Source organism: Pithys albifrons, chromosome 3 (genome assembly GCF_047495875.1).
Source record: "Pithys albifrons albifrons isolate INPA30051 chromosome 3, PitAlb_v1, whole genome shotgun sequence".
Lineage (NCBI taxonomy): Eukaryota > Metazoa > Chordata > Aves > Passeriformes > Thamnophilidae > Pithys > Pithys albifrons.
Window position 1 is genome coordinate 44186974 of NC_092460.1, and position 20678 is coordinate 44207651.

At 42.0% G+C, this 20678-nt stretch overlaps 1 protein-coding gene across 7 annotated transcripts in view; it reads right to left on the minus strand.

Moving 5' to 3' along the window:
- Positions 1 to 465: 465 nt before the first annotated feature.
- MPPED1 (metallophosphoesterase domain containing 1) overlaps positions 466 to 20678 on the minus strand; it is a 51741-nt gene continuing 31528 nt past the window's right edge. For all 7 annotated transcript variants that reach the window (XM_071551538.1, XM_071551539.1, XM_071551536.1 and 4 more), the window contains 3 exons: positions 10424 to 10539; positions 6396 to 6509; positions 466 to 3155 (listed from right to left, as the gene is read on the minus strand). In XM_071551538.1, coding sequence (XP_071407639.1) covers positions 3037 to 3155; positions 6396 to 6509; positions 10424 to 10539 — 349 coding nt within the window. In that variant the 3' untranslated portion in view covers positions 466 to 3036. The remainder of the gene's footprint in view (positions 3156 to 6395; positions 6510 to 10423; positions 10540 to 20678) is intronic.

Below are 20678 nucleotides of genomic sequence, written 5' to 3' on the forward strand. Positions count from 1 at the left end.
TCTGAGGTGCATCAGAAGGTCAGGCCCTTCTGTGCCCACAAAGTTAAAAAGTCACCTTGCCTTTATCTCATCTCTGTAAAATGTGTCCTTACACTCATGGTATGAGCCGTCCTTCCTCCAGCTGCCAGCCATGCCCAAGGGATGGGACCCCAGCTCCCCACCTCCACTGCAGCCCTCCCTCCTCCTTGCCCTGCCTCCCAGGCACACCTGGCACGCTCTCCCACCACAACACATCACTCACAGGTAGTGGGTGCTGCTTGCCCCTCTCTCTGAAACCCCAAATTCCAACTTGCTCTCCCCTGCAGGAGGTGTGGGAGCGGGAAACTGGCAGGCAGAGCAGGGCACCCTCTGCCCATCGTCCCCAGCCCCTCTGCAAGAACAACTCTAATACCCCACAGCCAGGCCCCCACCCCTGGGGAACACAACACAGCTGGATATTAAGAGACCTTATTTTTTGTTGTGTGGTTGGTTTGGGTTTTTTTAAGACTTTATTTGTCTAACATGCTTGACCAAAAATTACAACAACATTCAAGTTATGCCAAAATGATTAAATAATCTTTAAGCTTTCATACCTCAAGTACTTTAAATGATATTTTGAAATTAACAGCTGCTTTCATATCCTTTCCACATAAAAATACACAGTATTTGGAAGATACCTTAGGAAAAATCATTTTAAGAGAATAGTTTATGGTTGACATAGAAATTTTGCTGAGGCCAACAAAAGGACCTCTCCCCCACTTTAACATTTTAGTCTCTTAAGTGCCATGAGCGAATGTAAACATTTCAGACTTTAACATACAGCCAATTTCCTGCCACATTTGTGGCAAACTGCTTGAATTGTGACTACCTAAGACACTTTTATTCTAACTACATGCTATTGTTCATCCTCCCAATGACAGCAGCAGTTTGTATTCAACTCTGAATTGCAGTTCCTGCTGATTTAGGAGTTGATCCTGCAATTTCCATCCCAGGAGACTGGACAAGAGTGGCTCCATGTGAATTCCTGGCAGGCTGCTCAGGCACTTGGGAGCCTCTCACCCAAAACCCCCTGGCAGGCATCACCCACTGTTGTGGGATTTGTTTTCAGGAAAAAGCAGCACATGAGTTTGGACACAAGGTCACCCAATAGACTACAAGGAATAACAGACCTGTGACTTGTCATGTTTCCTAGGGGTCTGGTGGCTTTCTGTGGCTCAAATACCTGTGCTGCCAGCAGCTGATGGAAGAGCTGCTGCCCTTGGCAAACCAGCAGAAAGCAGCATCTCTGCCCACCTTGCTCAGAGTTGAAGCTGCCCCAGCCTGATTTTGCAACACAGGTATTATAAATCGTGTGTGTGTGTCATGTATGTGCAGCTGCTCCATGAAGCTCACACTGACACCCATGTGTGGGGCAGAAAGGAACACACACAGGTCCCCAGTGCAGGTGTTGGGCTCTGCACAGACCTGCACACAGCTCTGAACTGCCAGTGCTGAGCTCTAGATTAATGCCTAGATGCCATCAGCCCCAAATTCAGGATGTCCACATTTACAACACAGCAGTTGAACAACCTCCATCAAGGCAACAGCAGATGTTTGTTAGGCCAGAGCAGAAATCCACATCTTGCAGAGTGTGTCTGAAGCTTGTTTCTTTTTTATCTTTTTTGTTTTTGTGGGTTTGTAATCAACTCTTAAGCTTCTGCCTAGGACTGGACTGAAGTCCCAGCACCTTCAACCCCTCTGCTGCCCTGCAGGGGAGCTGCACAGGCAGTGCCACTGTGGCCACCCCAACCAGCTCCTGACACGTGCCCTGCTCTGCTTGGTGGCACATGCAGCATGACAGAGGGGTTTCAGTTTGTGTTGGGGCTCTCTCAGGGGGTCCAGGAGTGGGCAAACAGCCACAACAGGGCAGGTGACCCCTGCTCTGTGCCCATCAGGGTGTGCCTGTTACTCACAGCTCCCCAGAAGCGAATCCCCAAACTACACCTTGGGGTGGCACCTTCCCCATGCCATCTGTGACACTCCCCTGAGACAAAGTGACCACAATGACATTTAACCACTCCTGACCAGGGCTAAATTCAAATCTCAGCACTGGCTGCACATCCCACTGACAGGTCTTAAACCAATGGTCTCAGTGGGTGTTATTTAAAATACCATTACTGAGCACTGGGTGGGCTTTTTGTGTGTTTTTTTTTCCTTTTTAAATACAACTACATATCACTTTACCATATGAAACCAGCTATATTTTTTCTTCCTTTTTTTTTTCTTTAGGGAAATGTCATCCTTTTTTTTTACAGGCAAGGCCAGGTTACAAATTCCTGAGTTTATCCTGCACTTAACACAGTCTCCCTTCCTGACTGCTGAGCTGTTTACAGCATGCTGGCAATATGCACCATTTCCCTTACCATCTGTAATGCCAGATGTAGGAAAACTTCATTTCACTACAGTGAATTAGGGCCTCTATTGCATTGGGTTTGAAGAGATGCAAGGATTTAGACCTGCAGGACTTGGAGTAATAGCTTTCCTCCTGTGACTGGTCATTTGTGCAGCATCTTTTACATTTGCCATGTTAATTAAGGGAAAACATCTTTACCATCATTTTTCTTTTACCAAGAGCTCACTGGGAAACATGTGAAATGAGGCAATCCTAGTCTAAACACTCAAGTTTAAACTGCAAACTTTCTTAAAGAAGCACTCTTTGAAAGACATTGTTCTTTTAATAAGTCCAATACATGGTATATACAAAAGCCCCTACTAGATAGATATATATATGTGTGTATGTATATATATATATATACATATATATGTGGAATGCATTCACTTTTCTGTGTTCACAAATATTTTAATGGTGAAATGTTAGTCTTTACTCTGTTTCTGGCACCAAACTGTCTTTGTTCCTCATCCACTTTTGTGACTCAAAATTTACCTGTGAAGAGCTAGCAGGGAAGAAAAAGAAGGATTTTGCTTTTTTTTTGTTGTTGTATGGTTCCCTATTGGGATTTTCAGCCAGCAATAGAAAGTTGCTAATGTGTTGGGTACAACTTTAAATCCTCATTATGATCATGTGTTCCTTGGAGTAGGTAAGTCAATGACTATAGGTGGGTTAAGTGGCTGGTAATTCACAGTGCACACAGATGCATTCACATAGGTAGTAGTTCCATCAGCCATGACACCATAACCTAAAAAGGAAGAAAAACTCTGATTACTCTCATTATTCATTGTCTTTTATATTTTTCACCTATTCACCTTTATCTCACAATGGTAAGTGCCACATTTACTACTTAGAAGGAATCAGAAAATTCTCTTGGTCCCTTAAACCAATACCATCTTTGTCCTACATTGTCTACAGCAGAATTTTTTTTGCCATCTTTTAAATTGTGTGAGAAAAGCAAAGCAGACCCTCACTAGCCAGTGGCAATGATCTCTGGCAGCAAACTCTTCCTCAGAAAGACACACATTTCTCTGCAAAGTTTTTTTTCTTAAAACCGTTTTAGTTTTGGAAAGGATGAGAAGATAGACCTTAGGCATTGGAAAAGAAACATCATTTAGGTTTGCAGTCATCAGAGCAGCAAATTATGGGCAATTTTAATCTTTCCACCTTCTTTTTCCTGTCCTGTGTTGAACATAATTTAATTAACCAAAAATACAAAATGTTATGTTTGAGTTTATTAACCAATTCCCACCAAATTTGATGGAAAGACACTAAAATACCTGCCCAGGGAGAAAAAAAATGGCTTTATTAATGCATTCTTTAACTGAGACGTGAATTGACAACATCTCATGTCTGTCTGGACACCCAAGTCAAACAATTCCAAAGCTTAACCTGCAGCAAATCAAACTGCCAGCTCTGATGCCTGTAGAGATACTGTGAAATGATGTTTCAGAAAGTGAGCAAGAAGGTCTGGTGTCATGAAAAAACAGCCACAATCTCCACTGTCAAAAAGCTCTTAATGAATGACTAGGAAAAAAACATAAGCTTCTTTACACTGAACCTAAAATCTTAGTGTTGGAAACTTTCATTGCAATATTTTGATCAACATGAAGAATTCACAATCAGAAGTACATGATTTTGGAGCAATCACTTGGTAGAAAGTGTTTTTATTAAAATTCAATCTTACCATTAATGAAGTTAATAGTGAAATATATTTGTTTTTACACACCCTGAGTTCCAACTATTCAAACCTTGGGACCCTAAGGTTTCTCTGAGAGCAGTTTTGTGTCTTACAGAAGCGTTGGAAGTTGCATAATTTACAAACAAAGAAACAGTAGCCAAATTCCTTTTTTTGTTGTTGTTTTTTTTGTTTTATTTTGTTTTGTTCCTTAAAATACCCTGAATAAGGCAGGGCCTCCTGGACTCCCCATGGAAAAACCACACCATAACTGGGGACAAGGTAGGGAAGAACACCCTGTCAGGTTCCTGCCACAGCCATTTCTCTCAGCCAGGTTCTCTTTGCCGCAGCAGAACTGCTCTGTGTCAAACACCAAATGCACAGAGGACAGTCAGCATTGCTGCTGGGACTTTGTCTTCTTGGTTACATATTTGGAAGACTCCTAATGCTCCAGCCTTCACTCCTGTCCTGGTGCCAGCAGAGTTTCCTTGGCCATGACCTCAGCCAAGTGTTGGGTGTGATGGGAAAACCAGGATTTTCAACCCTGCCATGCTGTTTGTCACCTGCACAAGTCCAGCAGCAGCAAGCCCATGTGTGAGGGTATTTTTTGGCAGACACAGCAGTGCAGAGGGGGAAGAGAGAAGAAATATCTCTCCTAAGCATCTCTTCCCCCCCAGATATTCTGTAAATGACACCTGCAGATGTGGCTTTCCTCACTCAGAGGAAGAACTCATCTGTTCCAATTAGGCATTCTCTCCCCCAATTCAGCTTCCTTTGCACAGGCTGCCTGCAATGGGAGTTCTCCTCTGCAGAGGTTCAGCATCCCACTGCAGAACAGGCTGTGCACTTCCGTATTTGTTTGCTCTAAATTATGGTAGTTAACAGGAAGAGTTCCTTGTTTCTGTGCTCCGATACCACCTGTGCCAACTACATCAATTCTCGAGATTTACCATTCCAGGGAGGTGCCATTCCCTTCCCCTGAGAGCCAGAGCTGGGCTTGGCTTTAGTAGATGTGATTTTGTTTACCTGCCTGAAGCTTCATGGCTTGCTGTTTGCTTAGATCCCCTGCAACCCCCTGGGCTCACAGTTTCTGAACTAACAATGAGTTTGGGCTGCTTTCTCCAGCTCTCTTGGTCAGGACACCAAAGCCTGCTCTATCAGGAGTAATTACTGTGTGACTTAATAGTACTCTGGGCATGAACCAGCCATTAACAGGTCACCACACATGAGGAGAATGGAGCTAATCCCTGAGCTGTAAATAATGATCTGAACACCTCTATCAATGTTACACCAGCACACTCTCAGTAAAGTCAATTCCAATGCAGGGTGAAAGTTCCCAGCAGCAAGTCAGGTGGGATTTCATGGGAAGGGCAATGGTTCTTCTCCAAACCAGGAGTCTCTGAATGCCAGCTACTCCAGTTTCTCCATTGCTACACTGGTGAGACCTACAGAGATCCCTCATCCAAGGCTGGAGCAGGCCCAGAGGCAGCAAACTGGCAGCTGTGGGGTACCTTTTCCTGCCAGTAAGTTCCTATTGCCAAGGGCTAAGCAGCTGATAATAAACACTTACACACCAATGGGTTCACTTTTGCACAGCCCAGTGGTTTCTTCTTCTGAAACACTGCTTGAAATCCTTGATATTAGGGCAGGACAGAGAGCATCCACCTTTCCCTTTGCCTGCAGATGAGCTCCTGCTGAGTGTATTTGTCACCATTTACTGACTTATGTGAAGGGAACTCACTTTTTCCCCAGCTAAATATCAAATAGTCAAGAGAATTTCTTTGTTTTGTCTGGGAAAAAAATGTTTCCCCTGCCAGATATTTGCATTAACAAATATCTTGGAAGTTCTGCACAAGTCAGTGGTGGCATCTCTCTTGATTTCAACTTCATATATGCACTGATGGGGAGAGACAACTTTGTTGTAGAGTCTTGAAGATTAAGCCTTAGAAACCCCTCAAAGCATCCCTGAGACACAGAGAGCTTACATGAATTATCCTAAATCACAGATCCAGCTAAGGAAAATGCAATCCATCAATCCTAATATTCTGTCACTTTCTGTGACTTGTGTTCTTGTTTTAAAATTCCCAATAATCCTCCCTGTGAAGGAAGCATCACCCTGTTCCACAGCTGTAGGAACTGAAAGAGAAGCTGAAGTACAAATATTGAGATGCTGCTATCAGCCAATTTCATCTCTCTATATATGCAGCTAAATAGGTATCTGAATTCCAGAACTGTTTCAGTTTGAAAATGCCACTTAAACCTTCTGTGCTTGCAGTTTCTAAACATACATAGAAAGAAATGTATTCTGACCTTCATGGATGTGTCCAAACACATGAAGCCTTGGCTGTATTCGCCTCTGGACTGTGTTCAGCAGCTCAACACATCCTACCCGTTGCATTTTCTTAGGAACCCAGTCTAGAAAACCTTTGGAGAGAAAGGAAAGCTTTGAAGATGACAGGTAATCTGCAGCTGGGCTGTTCTACAGCATTTCTGATGGCTTTTCACAGAAGAACTGAAGTGGAAAAAACTGTGTGTGCCTTGGTGAGTAGAAGAGGAAGGAAGGAAAAATACTCGAGGAAAACCATAAAGCTCATCTGGATAAAACAGACTATGATAATTCTTACCAGTTGTTTTTCAAGGAGTAAAAAACCCACTGCAATTAAAGCATTTTTTGCACTGCTGTTCATGGGAAAACTCAATGGTTTACCTGTTTTGTTTTTTTTTTCCTTGAAGAGGGTGAAGTGTAAAGAAAAGTGAGTCAAAAGTGAGTGTCTAAAAAAATCTAAATGGACACTTAGCTATTTAAATCTAGTCCTGGAATTCACTTTTTAAATTGAACACTTTAACTGATGTAATGGACTCTGTGTTGCCAAGAATAAACTGATACTGTTATTATACTATAGCAGTGGAAGTCAGGTGAGGAACCTACTCCGTGGCCAAAAATTAACATCTTCAAGTAAAACTCGTTTAACCACTCATGACATACCTGCCCAAATTTATGGATAGGAAGAGAAACTCAGGCCTTTTGCAGTAGATGTATTTAAGTGCTGTATTTACATGCACAAAGACTGTGTGAAAATGAGTGTTTCTTATGAACACAGACAGAAATGTTACACCAAGTTGCCTCTTTGTCTAAAAATACCGCAGGGGGGTGTTTACTGCCAACTGAAGTCTCATGTTTCCTTCAAAGGAGCACTGTAAGAAGGATGTTGTTGTATTAGAGGGTTTGCAATAACCAATCTGATTTCTGTCTGTTCTGTCACTGTCATCAGGCTCAAATTTGGAAGTCTGAAAGACCAATCTTCCTGGTTTTATTCTGAGGTTCTGATATTTTCCCTGTCACAGGTCTGTGTCTCCTGGGCTGCTGCAGAGCTGTGGATATTTTGTGCCTTTAGCAGGTTTTACAGAGCCTGGCCCTGGTTTTCACAGGTTCACTTTTGATGTCCACTCAGGCATGGCTAAACAGCAACCAACTGCCTTGAAAGAACAGAACTGTGGCATTCAAGCTGCTGGAAAAGCTCTCAGATTCACTAGAGCTGCAGGGTAAGTTCACACATTGAGAAATGTTCTTCAGCTGCCAGTGCCTTAAAAACTGGGCTCAAGTACACTGTGGGGTTTTATGAAAACAGCCAAAGTTTGCCCTTGTGTCATAGTTAGAGAGCCAAGTCCAATTTGCAGAAATAAGCTGGGAATGCAGCATCCTGAGAGCCCAAAAGAGTTAGCTCTGATGATGCTCAAAGACCCTGAATTCCTCCCTGCCTGGCACCTGAGAGGGGCATGGCCCAAAGAAAGCCCCTCTAGATCACACAGAGCAGAGCAACATTCACTCACAGCATCAAGGGCAGGTCAGAATTCACTGCAGCAAACAATAAGCATTTGAGATGCCAAAATGCAGCCAGCAACTCCTCTGGAATCCAGTCAGGCTTTTGTTTGTCAGAATAAACATCTTAACACCACAGGTTTTGTTACTTCAGTGATTTGAAACACTTAATTGTCAAAATGTCTGCGGTGAACGTAAAGCCAAAAGTGTTTCCACTTCAAAAACTTCCCAAACAAAAATCCATAAAATTAACTTCTCCATTAAATTAAGCATTATTTATGTTGAACATGTTTTTGTTTACATGCATTATCACCCTTCTGAAGCCTTCCCATATGTTTGCAGCTTATTATGTACACCTGACTACACAAACTAAGAATAATTGATTACACCTAGCTACAATTAGAGTTCATCTTAGGGTTTTTTTAATGTTTGGTTACTTGAAACAGGTTTCTGCAGCTGTCAGGAAAGTATAAATCTTTGTCACAGACAATCAGGCAGACAGCTGCAGATGAAGACTTAAAGGTGAAATTGAATTAAAAACAAAAGAAAAGTGAACTTTTGGAAGAGAAATAAAAGAATCATAAATGCAGAGCTTTAGGAATTGGGGAAAATACTTTAAAAGTTACACTATGCATAAAAGCAAGAAAAATATGCTGATATAGAAATGAGCATTAGCACTGATCCCATTATGATAAATACTGTATTTTATAAGCTATGAAATATATTACATGTCTTTATTAATAACTAACAGGTCACTAACAAAATGGTGAATAATAGCTGCTTTAAGCTTTGTTTTCTCATCCTGTGTGAACCTTCCAGGTTCATCCCAAAGCCCTAGTCTAGAAGAAAAGAGAAAAATTACTTGGATTTTTAATACAATTGTTGCCCTGGTGTCAGGGAGAGCAGCAGCTGATGCCCTCAGGCAGAGGGGTCTGTGCTTGAGCCACCTATTAATGCATCAATAAGAGAGAGACAAAGAAACGACAACTTTTAAAAAAAGAAAATTCTTGGAGAGTGGTTGAAGATTAAAAATTTTAAAAATTTTAAAAAAGAAGAAATATTGAGACAAGGAGATGGGGGAAATCACCTTATTCCATTACAATCAATGGCGATGGGCGGCTCTTCCTCAGAATTGCTACAATTATTAAATTACTTTTCAATTATTAAATGTATTATTAAAGTATGTCTGTAGAGTACCAGCTCTGCAGTGCTCTTTGGAGTCTCCTCCCTCTGCTGATCCCAGAGGTGCTGGAGGGGTTTGGTGCCTAAATTATCAAGGTGATAAATCTGGGTGGTGCAAACCCCTCTCTCCACTCTCCAGCACTGGATTGCAAGTGACTCTTTGGATCAGCTGAAGGTTGGATTTTTTTATACAGCTGGTTTTCAAAACGGGTTTGAAGTGGTGACAAAGCTGCTGACAAACTCTGGGGCTGATGGCTCAGGGTGTGAGCAGTTCGTTTCTGCTGCACCACAGGGGTTCAGGCTAAAACCAGTCCAGGAGACTCCACGGAGGGGAAGGATCCAAACACGGGCCCTGCTGGAGAACCTGCACTCACAAAGCAGCACTTTCCCCCGGGATTAGAGAGCAGTGCAATGCAAACACCTCTCTCTAAAGAAAATAAAACACAAACCCTCACGATACTTTCTCCTCCAAGCTCTGAAAGAGAAGAAAGGGTGGGAGACAAGAGGGTTTTAGCTTCAGGAAATTGAGGAATCAAAAGGTTCAAAGAAACCAACTGCCTTCATTTCACACAGAGCAGAACACTGAAGTACAGGCTGCGTGTTCATGTCCATTTATTAAATTTATTAACTGATTTAAACACACAGTCACATTAAATACAGATTGCTGTGTGTTAAATACATTGAAAAACAGCCTGAAGCCTTTACTGACTCTGGACAACTTTCTGCGATTATAGTATTTCTGTAACAAAGGTAATTTCACAGTGTGCCAGGAATACAAGAAATCTCTTATGGCTTTTACATCACCTATATTAATATTTGAAAAACACACATGCAAGACTGGATTTTTTTATCTCTTCATGTTGCCAGATTGTACTACAGGTAAGCAATTCACCCATGCTGGCCAAAGAACCAATGGCAGCATTTGGGTTTGTGAGGCAGAAGTTGCACCAAGGGGAGGAAAAACAGAGATTCCGGGTACTTGTTGGTGGGGGAATGCTACTGCAAGCTGGGGAGAAAGTGAGAAAAAACTGAGATCCTAATCCTGCATTTCAATAAGCAAGCTCCATGCTTTCAATCTAGGAATTTCACCAGTGGCAGATTAAACAGAGGCACGGGAAAAGAAGCCCTGCAAATTTATAGAGCTCATTAGGGCTTTATGTGCTAAGGTTTTGGTTTTTAAGCCAGTGTTTAATTCCCTGCCACTGAGCACAGGTATCATAGGTGATCATGAGCTGAAGAGTTACTTTGGCTTTTTTTTCACTGTGTTTCTAAGGAGAGCCATCAGTTCCTGTACAATATCTGAAACATGCAGCTGAGAGCACTGGGATTGTCTTACCGAGAGGTGGTCCGTGTGTTATAAGAATATCTATTCCATCTGGAATAAGGTTCCATTTCTCTAATAGTGCTTGGCCTCGTGGAAGATTAAAGCCCCAGCCATAAAACCAAGGTTGCCTGCCAAGAGAGGAGGAGAATGTCTTCAGTGCTACTTCCATGTACTGGTTATCTAATTAAAATCCTGAGACTGACTCTTTGCTGGCATGGAATCTGAAGGCACAAACAGCATTCATTTTCTTCTCTGTCAGCACAGTAACCCCCTCTTTCCACACAGCCAGTGTTATTTACCTTGGGTGGCAAATCAGTGCAGTCCTTACCATTTTCAGCAGACAGTAAAATATTCACAGCATTTCTCTAACTGCTCTCAAGACCTGGACACCAAGACCTTCATCTCACAGCATTTAGACTACCTGTCTCAGACACCTACATGTGACTGTTTCACAGTGGCTCCCACAGCACTTGGCCCTTCTCCTGTGACCAGCTGGGCAAGGCCAGACCCTGGCACAGTGACAGACCCCACTCCAAAGTCAGACACATCCTCTGTGCTGCTTTGTTTCCCTAATTGGATGCATCCCATCAGAGCAAGAATGCTGCTGCTGCTTCTCTCACACATAAATTTCTTCTGTCCTCTGGTGTGTTGACTTGCTTTCAAGTAAGACTTTCCATATTCAGGATTTCGTATTAGACAGGCATTTACATTTTTTAAAACATATTTATGGAGCAGTGGGACTGTAACACTGCCAGTCAGAACACAATTTATCCATATCTTGCTATCCCATTGATTAAAACTACTGTATTTCACAGCAATTACATCACAATGTTAAATTATGTCTTGCTGCCTGGGCTTCAATTTGAGGTCATAAAATTGAGAGGTTAGTTTTGGGTTGGAGAATTTAGGATTTTTGACAGATCTTCTGGGCATACCCATATTTGAAGAACATTGAGTGGGCTGCTTCTCTACCACAGACAAAAGAGCCTCAACTACTGATGACTGAGAAGCTTCCCCTGTCCACAGCTGAGAGCTCATCTTCTACTCTTCATCAAGTGCCCTGGATAACCAGAGTCTGGAGAAACAGGTATCCAAGGCGAAAAACCAAAGAGGTGAAACCACTGGAACCAGAAATATATCCCAGGCTCCAGAAGCTGTGAGGAGGAAGGTGAGGAGAAGGTGTGTGAAGAAGAGGTACCAACAGCACTAGCAACGAAGCAGGAATCTTGTTCTGAGTCACATTGCTCAGACCAAGGCAGCTGGCTAAAAATGGCATATCCTGTACCAAGGCTACAAAATCACACTTTCCTGGTTACCTGTCCAACTCCTGGCAGCCTTTCCTCACAGGAGGAACAGCACCTGGCTCACAGGTCCGTGACTTCTCACCTCCCTAGTGCTGAGTGGTGACTCATGGTCAGGATAGGAGGCTCAGGGGAGGTCTTATCCCGCAAGAATTTCCTGGAGGGCTGTAGCCAGGTGGGGATCAACCTCTTCTCCCAGGTAACCATTGATAGGACAAGAGGAAATGGCCTCAGGTTATACCAGGAGAGGTTTAGATTGGATAATAGGGAAAAATTCTTCACTGATAGGTCAAGCCCTGGAAGAGGTCTGGCTTAGCTAAACCATCATGCCTGGGATTATTTAAAAGGTGTGCAGCTGTGCCACTTGGGGACGTGGTTTAGCAGTGTTAGGTTTATGGCTGGACTTGGTGTTCTTAAAGGTCTTTTGCAACCTGAACACTTCTGGAATTCCATTAACTGGCTCCTTCTGCAGTCCCAGTCACACAGCACCAAACTCCAGCCTGGGGGGCTCCATCAGCCCCTCCTCACATTCAGCTCACCACTGACAGAACTGGGACTATTTTTATGGCACAGGAATGCCCTGGAAATACAGAAACTGGAGTTGGGGGCTGCTTGGCTATTACAGAAGTGGAGGCTTTATAAAAACACACAGTGGTTGGGCTTTTCCTGAACTCTCCATCCTTTCCTGCCTTGGGATTGTGTTCCACACCTCTCATGCCAAGGATCTTTCTTCACCCGGATGAAAACTCTCAGCTGTTTGGCAGATTGTCTGTAGGCCCAGAGCACGTTTTCCAGGAGCAAAATCTCACTGGCAGAAAACATTTGTAAGGGCAAACAGGAGGCACACCATTTTTATAGCCAGTGACAGTGAGTAACCATCCCTGCTCCCACACATCACGTGCCCTGGAGCTGCTGGGCATTGGCAGACCTGAGATGAGCTCAGTTGGTTACAGCAGGTGCTCATAATGCCAAAGTTGTGGCTTCAATCCCTGTGAGGGCCATTCCCTTAAAACTTGGACTTGATGATCCTTGTGGGTCCCTTCCAACCGCAAATATTCTGTGACAGAATCATCAGCCCAAAGAAACAAACCAAGGGGAAAGCTCCATTTTTCCCCAAGAAGAAAAGATCAACACCCCCACCCCCCCACCCCCCCGTAATTATTTTAAAAACACAATGAAGCATTTCTAAAGACCTGTCACCCAGGTGTGCCCAGAATGTCCCCACAAAGGGCAGGGGCAGCTGTGGGAGCCTCCTGTGCCAGGGCCAGACTCCAGCCCAACTTCCCCCAGCCCTTTTCCCTGAGGAACAGGCACGATGTGCTTGTGGAGACAACCATGAGATGGGAAGAAATGTCTGCAGTATTTCTGGTGGAAAACAAAACCACCCCCGAAGTCCACACAAGGATTCAGTGGAGGATGCTGCACATCTGAGAGGAGAAAGACAAATCACACACTTCAGTGCCCCCAAAGCAAAACCAGATCCAGGAGCACGCAGGGATTTTGTAAATCCCCAAGTCCCTCCTTCTGAAAATTTATTGCAAAACAGCCATCAAAGTTTCTGAGTAGGGGAAAAAATATCTTTTCTAATACCCACAAATGAGTCTGTGACCTGGATATCACAAAGGTAACTTGGTCTAGAATTTCCACTTCTGATGGAACCTGGAAGTTAAATTCTTCATGCCAAGCCCTGAATTTCTGTATTGCTTACTCAGGGAAAGTGTAAAATTTTTCACAATTTATTTTACAATAACGTTTTGCATTTCACAAAGAAAATATTGCCATGCCTGTTCTATAACAGAAAAATCCACTGTTCTCAAAAAATAAACCACCAAGAAAAATTTATTTGGCAGTTAAAGACATCCATCATTAATGTCTTTCACCTCTGAAGTGAAGCATTCTTGTAGAAATGTGCTTTGATTTAGGTCTTACCTTCCCAAAGCAAACAGTGTCTCCACACACTACTGAAATTCAACAGTATTATTATTTTGATAAGAATAATAATTGTCTACACATAAGACTCTGGGGGGAAATATATCAGAAGTGCATTTGTTTACAGCATAATTAACCTCATGTTAAAAACATATGAACAAGTTGTGCAGGTCAAACCATCTCCCCCACAAAAAGGGTTGAATTGTCAGAGTTTGGGGGAGCAATCGGATGTTGCTTTATGTACTGAATTTCTATCTTTCTCTTCTAAAGTAACCATTGGAATAATTTTCTTACAGAATGATAGTTGCTATGACAACCATAGCAAATTTTCCTTTTCTGAAACAGATGTCTCATTTAGTTGAAAATTAGAATGTGAAAAACCCATGGGAAAAATTAATTCAAACTTTAACAGAACACTGACTACAATGTAATCTCTTATAGGTTAACCCCTTAACATCTTTCTGCACTCCTCTAGTAACCTTCTCATAAATTCTAATTAAACCAGTTTAACCTCCTAGAAACAACCTTCTTAGCTATCATTAGCACTTTAGTTGTCTTTGAAAGGATCATTTCTGTTACAGTAATAACAGAAAAAAGTCACACTAAAAAAATAATGGTCAAACATATTACCACTTTAATTACTTATTAGCTTTTCCCCCCCTTTTATTCAGCTACTCCTGGAAGAAGCTAACATGTAGTTCAAGAATTCTTTTGTCATTTAAATGGGGCACAGCGTGGCTTTACACATGGTCTGCTGTGAGGGGTGTGATGCCCTGCACACATATGACCTGTCATCTACCTGAAAACTGAAGGGTTTCCATTGTCAAACCACCTCAATCTGCTCAGCAGACATAAAAAAGGGGGTACTTGATGGGGAGAACTATCACTGTACATGGATTTTTCTAGAAAAGCAATGAGAGATTGAAATTTGATTCTCCATTACCTTGATTAGTAGCAAAATTGCAGAACTAAACCACAATGTGCAGGTCATTGTACCTCCTAATTTTTATGGTTTCCTACATTTTTTTTTCACAGTTGGAAGGTAAGTTCTCTCAGTAGAACTCCTTTGCTTACCCAATGCATCTCAAAGGTTCCCAAACACATGGAACTCGCTCCAGTCTTTCCTCCACAACAGTGGACACTTTTCTGCTTTAGGAAAATGAACATTTATTGGTGGGTGACTGCAAAGCTCAGTGGGGAAAGAATGAATCAAATCCCCTTTCTCAGTCCTGCTGCCCTTCCTGGCAGGAGCAGAGCTGCACATATCTGGGTTTTGGAGGACTGGACCATGTGTGAAGCCACGCTGGGAGGAGTGAGTGAGTGACTGCCCAAGGGCCATGGGGCACAAAGAACAAAGCTGGGATTCAGCAGCAGCATTCCCAGGTACAGCTCCAGCACATCCTGAGTCCCAGCCCAAGAAACTCAGTGTTGGGCACTAAACTCTAATTTTCCCTGGTCTTGGTATAATCTATTATAACTATTATAACTAGCTACAGCCCTGTGAACATGGGGATACAGAACTATATACAATATATACCTTCCTTATCTGCCCAGTGTTCACATTCCTCAGGTGTCCAGATTTTTACATCCCCATCACCTGAATTTAGTTACATTTACACAACTGCCGTATTTGCTTTTTAGCTTTTCCTCAGTAAGTAAGTAAGTCACTTGTTTACTAAGTATTTTTATTGCTCCCTACACCACTTTCTCTCTCTTTTTTTTTCTTGGCCATTTCAACATCTGAAGTAGTACTGAAGTAACACTCATCTCTCTGTCCTTTCTTCCTCGCATGCAGGAGGACCATCCAAAGCAGGCAGGGACAAAAGCAGCTCTCAGGTCATTGGTGCTGACAATAATTAGCAGGGCACTGGTTATTTACAGGCTGTGAAATATTATTCAACATCTTGGCATCTGAGCCAACAGCACAACTGAGATCTACGGAAAATCAGAAGTTTTGAGGAACATGAGGAGATTTGTATTATAACCAACTTGCATGTGAGAGAGACCGGGGTGACTTTAGAGAACAGGGAAGAAAACAGTGTGCAAAAAGAATTAAACTATGCAAAAGAATTAAACTATGCCAAAGCCCCCAAACTTAAATTCACTCATTCATAATATTGTACCCAGGTCCTTTTTTAATGAAAGCCAAGGCCTTATAACTAATAAATGCAAGTGATGCCTAATCTCATATAAGAAAATCAAGAGTGTGCCCCTTTGTCAGTTATTATTTCTTTTGCAACACTGAGTTGATGAAATCATTCCTCTTTTGTTTAGGAAAGGATTTCACACATCTCTGGCTGGAAAGAAGAAAGAATGAGTTATGACTAATAGGAACCGATATTTCTAAACATTAATCTGTTACAGAACAATGAAAAATAAAATGAAATCGACTTTATCTTCATAACAAGAAAACACGAAAGCAACAGGTAAGGAGAAAAATTAATGAAAGACTGAATTTAAAACACACCAACACCAAATGCAAATAGTTTATCTCATTCTTCTGGAAGGCAAAATGATAATATCCCATCTGATGTTTTTTAAAAATAACAAAATAACTGAAAAAAACAAAGGTAAGAGCTAATTTGGAACAATTAGTCAAAAGATTCAACGCTGAGAGTACAGATGCAGAACTGCACAGACTTTCAGTATGGCCTTAGGGATTTAATGCAGAGTTCAGATCTTGAGTTCCATCAGTCTCTCTGATTCTCAGTGGTAAAAATATACACACAGTGAGGTTATCCAGCCTGGAAAAATAATTCCAGGCCCATCTATGCAGGACATCTTTACAATTATTCTCTATCAGATCACCAGAGAGCTGAAGAAAAAAGAATGTTCCTCCACACTTCCCACTGCAGTGGCTGCTGCAGTTCCCTGAGACTCAGAGCTTTGCTGCCTGAGGAGGTGGAATATCCTCCCAATGGAGATGCTGCACCTGGGGGGGATCTTTTTCCCAAAGAGGGACTCTCCAAGGTGCAACAGGACAAAACAGGTGGGATATGCAATAGGTGCACTGAGGATCAATAAAAAAGGCCCTCACAGCAGCCACTTCTCAGTTTAGTAACTTCCCAGGTTTACATTCTTCTCTCCAAATACCAGGAGTAATTAGGCCATATGGACTAACTGTGTGCCAGTTCTTTTCTGATTATCCTTCTTTTCTATTTTTTACCCTTTTTTTAACTTAGAAAATTCAAAGCCATTCTGAGTTAAACAAGCATGAAAATGCTTCCAAGAGTAATAAATTAATACAACATGTGTGCATATATGCATGAAGTGTATTACTTTTAATGTTTTCAATTTAGCAACAGATGAACTTCTTGTTTCAAAAAGCACTGCATATGCCATGTGTGTCTACCTGAAGTGAACAAAATCCAAGCAAAATTCCAGACTTGTGTTTTCCAGCAGTCCTAAAGCCACTCCACAGTGCAGTGGTGGAAACCAACTGCTGCAGGACAGCTTTCTGTACCAAAAAGGCACAGGTTTAACACCTGGATGTTCCTGCAGCTTGCTAGGAATCTGAGATACCTTAAAAATTGTGCTTATCTGATGTAAAATACATATATAAATATTTGGCACACACAGGTGCATCCCTGTGTGAAAATATCGAGAGAGCTTGGTCTGGACTCAGGATAAAAGGGGATTTATGACCTTTGGCAGAAGCAACTCAAGGATTTTGTGAGGTTGTGCAGGGAAAAAAATCAGAAGGGCCAAAGCCCAGCTAAAACTTGATCTACATACTGCTGTAAAAGGCAATAAAAATGTTTCTATAATGTTTCCATAAATACATCAGCCACAAAAGGATGGCCAAGGAGAACCTCCACCCTTTGTTGGATGTGGGGGAAATGCAGGGACAAGGAATGGGGCCAAGGCTGAAGTGCTTCATGCCTTCTTTGCCCCAGCCTTTAACAGCCACACCTGTGTCCTCAGCACACCAAGCACAGGCATCTTGGAGGTCTTTTCCAACCCAAACAATTCAGTGATTGGTTCCAAATTACTCTCTCAGTGGCGAAGAAAATCCTCATGTTCATTCCTTTTAAACAATGCTAATTTATTGAATAAAACAATTTATGAGCAGCGGTTCCAAAGGAAGTTTTCTGATGTTAAACAGTTTTCACAACAAGTGGTAAATTACTTTTCCCCTTAAGATCTGGCCAGGGAGAAGAGAAGGAGCTGTGTTACAATGAGTTCCTGTGATGGTGCTTCTCTTTAGAGTTCTTCATATGAAGTCACCATCTCCTCCTTGCTGTACCAACACACTCACTGTGCGAAAACCCAGGGGAAAGGCACCTCCAGGAGCTGCTGTGCAGCACAGAGGCCGAGTGAGTCTCACCAGGTGTAAACAACCCAAAAGCTGATGGAGCTCTGCCAAGCTGCTCCAGCTGAGAGTCAGCTCCATGCAGAGCTGCTCCCAACTATTTGTGTTTCTCCTGGAACATTGCCAGAGGGCTCATGGAAGTACCCAACTGTGTTTACATCTTTGGAACATCCTGAAATTGCTGCAGTCTGAGACTACAGAGAGAGCTCAGAGTCCTTTTGTTCAAGAGAAAAATAAAAAAAAACGAGAACCCCTCCCCCCCAACAACAAAAATCACTTTAAACTTTAAAATCAGCTCTGTCTCATAAAATTAAACTTTCAAGCAAATGTGAAAAATAAAGAGGAAACTGCTGTGGGGGATTGCAATTTCACTCTGGTGGTTTATGAACTGCAGGAAAGTGAAGCCAATTCCCCGTAGTGAGATTACAGGTCTCCTCTTCTATAGGTCTTAAATTAAAAACCAGCAGAATCCAAAGTAAGCCAGTTTACTGGATCAGAAGATTCAATTATTTCTGCTAAGTAACTGAATGGGAACTACTTCCTTTTAATAATATACAACTAATAATTATTGCCCAAGAAAGGAACTTTTTTCTACCCAGCTAATTAAACTAAAGCAATATATTTTCCAGCTGCTCTCGAATTTAACTAAAGTGAGAAACATTGCAAAGCAAGTAAGCACAAACCCCCACTCACATACAGAAAGATAAGGCCACACAATGTGTTCAGGTTTTGCAAGAAACAGGAATTGCCCCAAAATCTTCTGCTGAAATCAGTATCATTTCTGGTCTATATTCAGCATACATGTGCTTGCAGGACATAGTGGAGGAACACAACTGAAAAAGTTGAATGTAAATAACACTTTTGGCTTCATTTAGTGTCTGAGCTCCCCCTGCAAGAGGTCACTGTGAAAAGTGTCAGAGAACTGATGCAGATCCCTAACCAGTAAGCAAGAGAAAATTTCCTGATTTTCCTCGTCCAGGATTGAGCTGTTCCAGACTCCTCAGCCCCAGGCAGTGGTGGCAAGAAATTTTATCTGAGAGAAAACATTTTTCTGGAATATTCGTTAAGAAGAAAAGAAAAAAACAGAAATTCTAAACTGCTGTGACTAAAAACACCTTGTGGAAAAAGCTAAACAAAATTTCTCAGGCGCAGCTAATAACTGGAATTTATTGCACTGGTTTGACTGGGATGATGTTTATGGACTACAAAAGGTGTCGTTCAGTTCACATTTTTCATTCCCATACCTATTGCAGAGTTTAATTAGTTAACAACAGCTATATTCCTTCAACACGATACAGAAAATACACTAGGAGTTGAGGTATTTTTCTTTTGTTCCACACACTTTTTAAGCAGTGTTAATGATTCTTGCTAATTCATTGCAGTCACTTAATTTGTATGGAAGCATTCATTAAAAAAGCCTCTCCTGAATTCAGGCTGATTGCTCACAAAAGCACCAGCACCTGTACACCCAGTGACTGCTGGATGAGGCTCACACTGCCTGCACTCCCAAGGCATGCAAAAAACCTGCTCTCCAAGAAAAATCTGTGCCATCAAATGCACCAATTTGAGAAAAGTGCCATTAGTTTAAAAAAAAAAAAAGAAAAAAAAGATGGAGAAAGAGAGATGTATTTCTGATGTTAAAACAGCCAGAATGACTCTTCAGTCTCACAGGGAGTTCCACCTGGGCAGGAGCAAGAACTGCTTTGCCGGACAGTGCCCCAGCTCTGACCAGGCTGCCCAGGGAGGGTGTAGAGTCTCCTCCCTGGGGATATTCCAGAGCCTCTGGACACAACCCTGTGCCGTGTGCTCTGGGATGGCCCTGTTGGAGCAGGAGGTGGCACTAGGCGTGAGCCCTTTCAGCCTTCCAAGTCTTCCCACTTCTCCCCATCATCTATGGAGATAATCCATGCTCCAAGGTACTGGTGTTGCAAACATTCATTCCTAAGCAGCTGCTTTAGTGCAAGTGCAGTTCAGAATGGCAATAATTAACACTTAACACAGTGAAACTTTCATTAGTGAGTGCAGGCTCAATCTGCCACTGGAAATCCTGCCTTTGGTGCTCAAGAGACTTTTGGTTCCTGAGACTAAACAGTGTCCCCTTTCTTCTGTGTGATTAAAAATAACCACTGAGTTTTAGATAATAATAAAGGACAAAACACCCAAGTGCCATTAAAAATACTTCACCACACACAAATGATACATATTTAAAAGACCTTAGAGACTGGCATGTTATGCAAACCAATCAAGCTCTCATGGTTTAATTTGCAACTAAAACATTAATATTTTAATACATTAGTGCAATCTAATGTGCATATAGGTTATATATATCCGTGTGTGTGTGTGTGTTATAGGTTATATATAAAAATGCAGCTGGTTGCAGGCAAAGACACTAAGTTAATGCTGGTTGCCATTCACTCAGACCTCACTCCAGTGTTCTCAAAGTCCTTTCCAACTACTGATGAACCTGTTTTATGAATCCCTGGCTTCTAATTATTTACACAAAGGGTGAAGGAAGAGAGAAGGTCAGTGCAGTAACCAGAATTGGAAAGGCAGGATCTGGGCCCTGGTCTTTTAATGTCCAGATAGCTCACCTTGTCACTAAATAGAGCCATGTATGGACAGCACACCTAAACTGGGATTTGGAGTTCTCCAATTAAACAAATCCATTCAAAAAGCTGGATGTGTATTTGCAAAGGCAGGAAAAGAGAATTATTTCAGTATACTA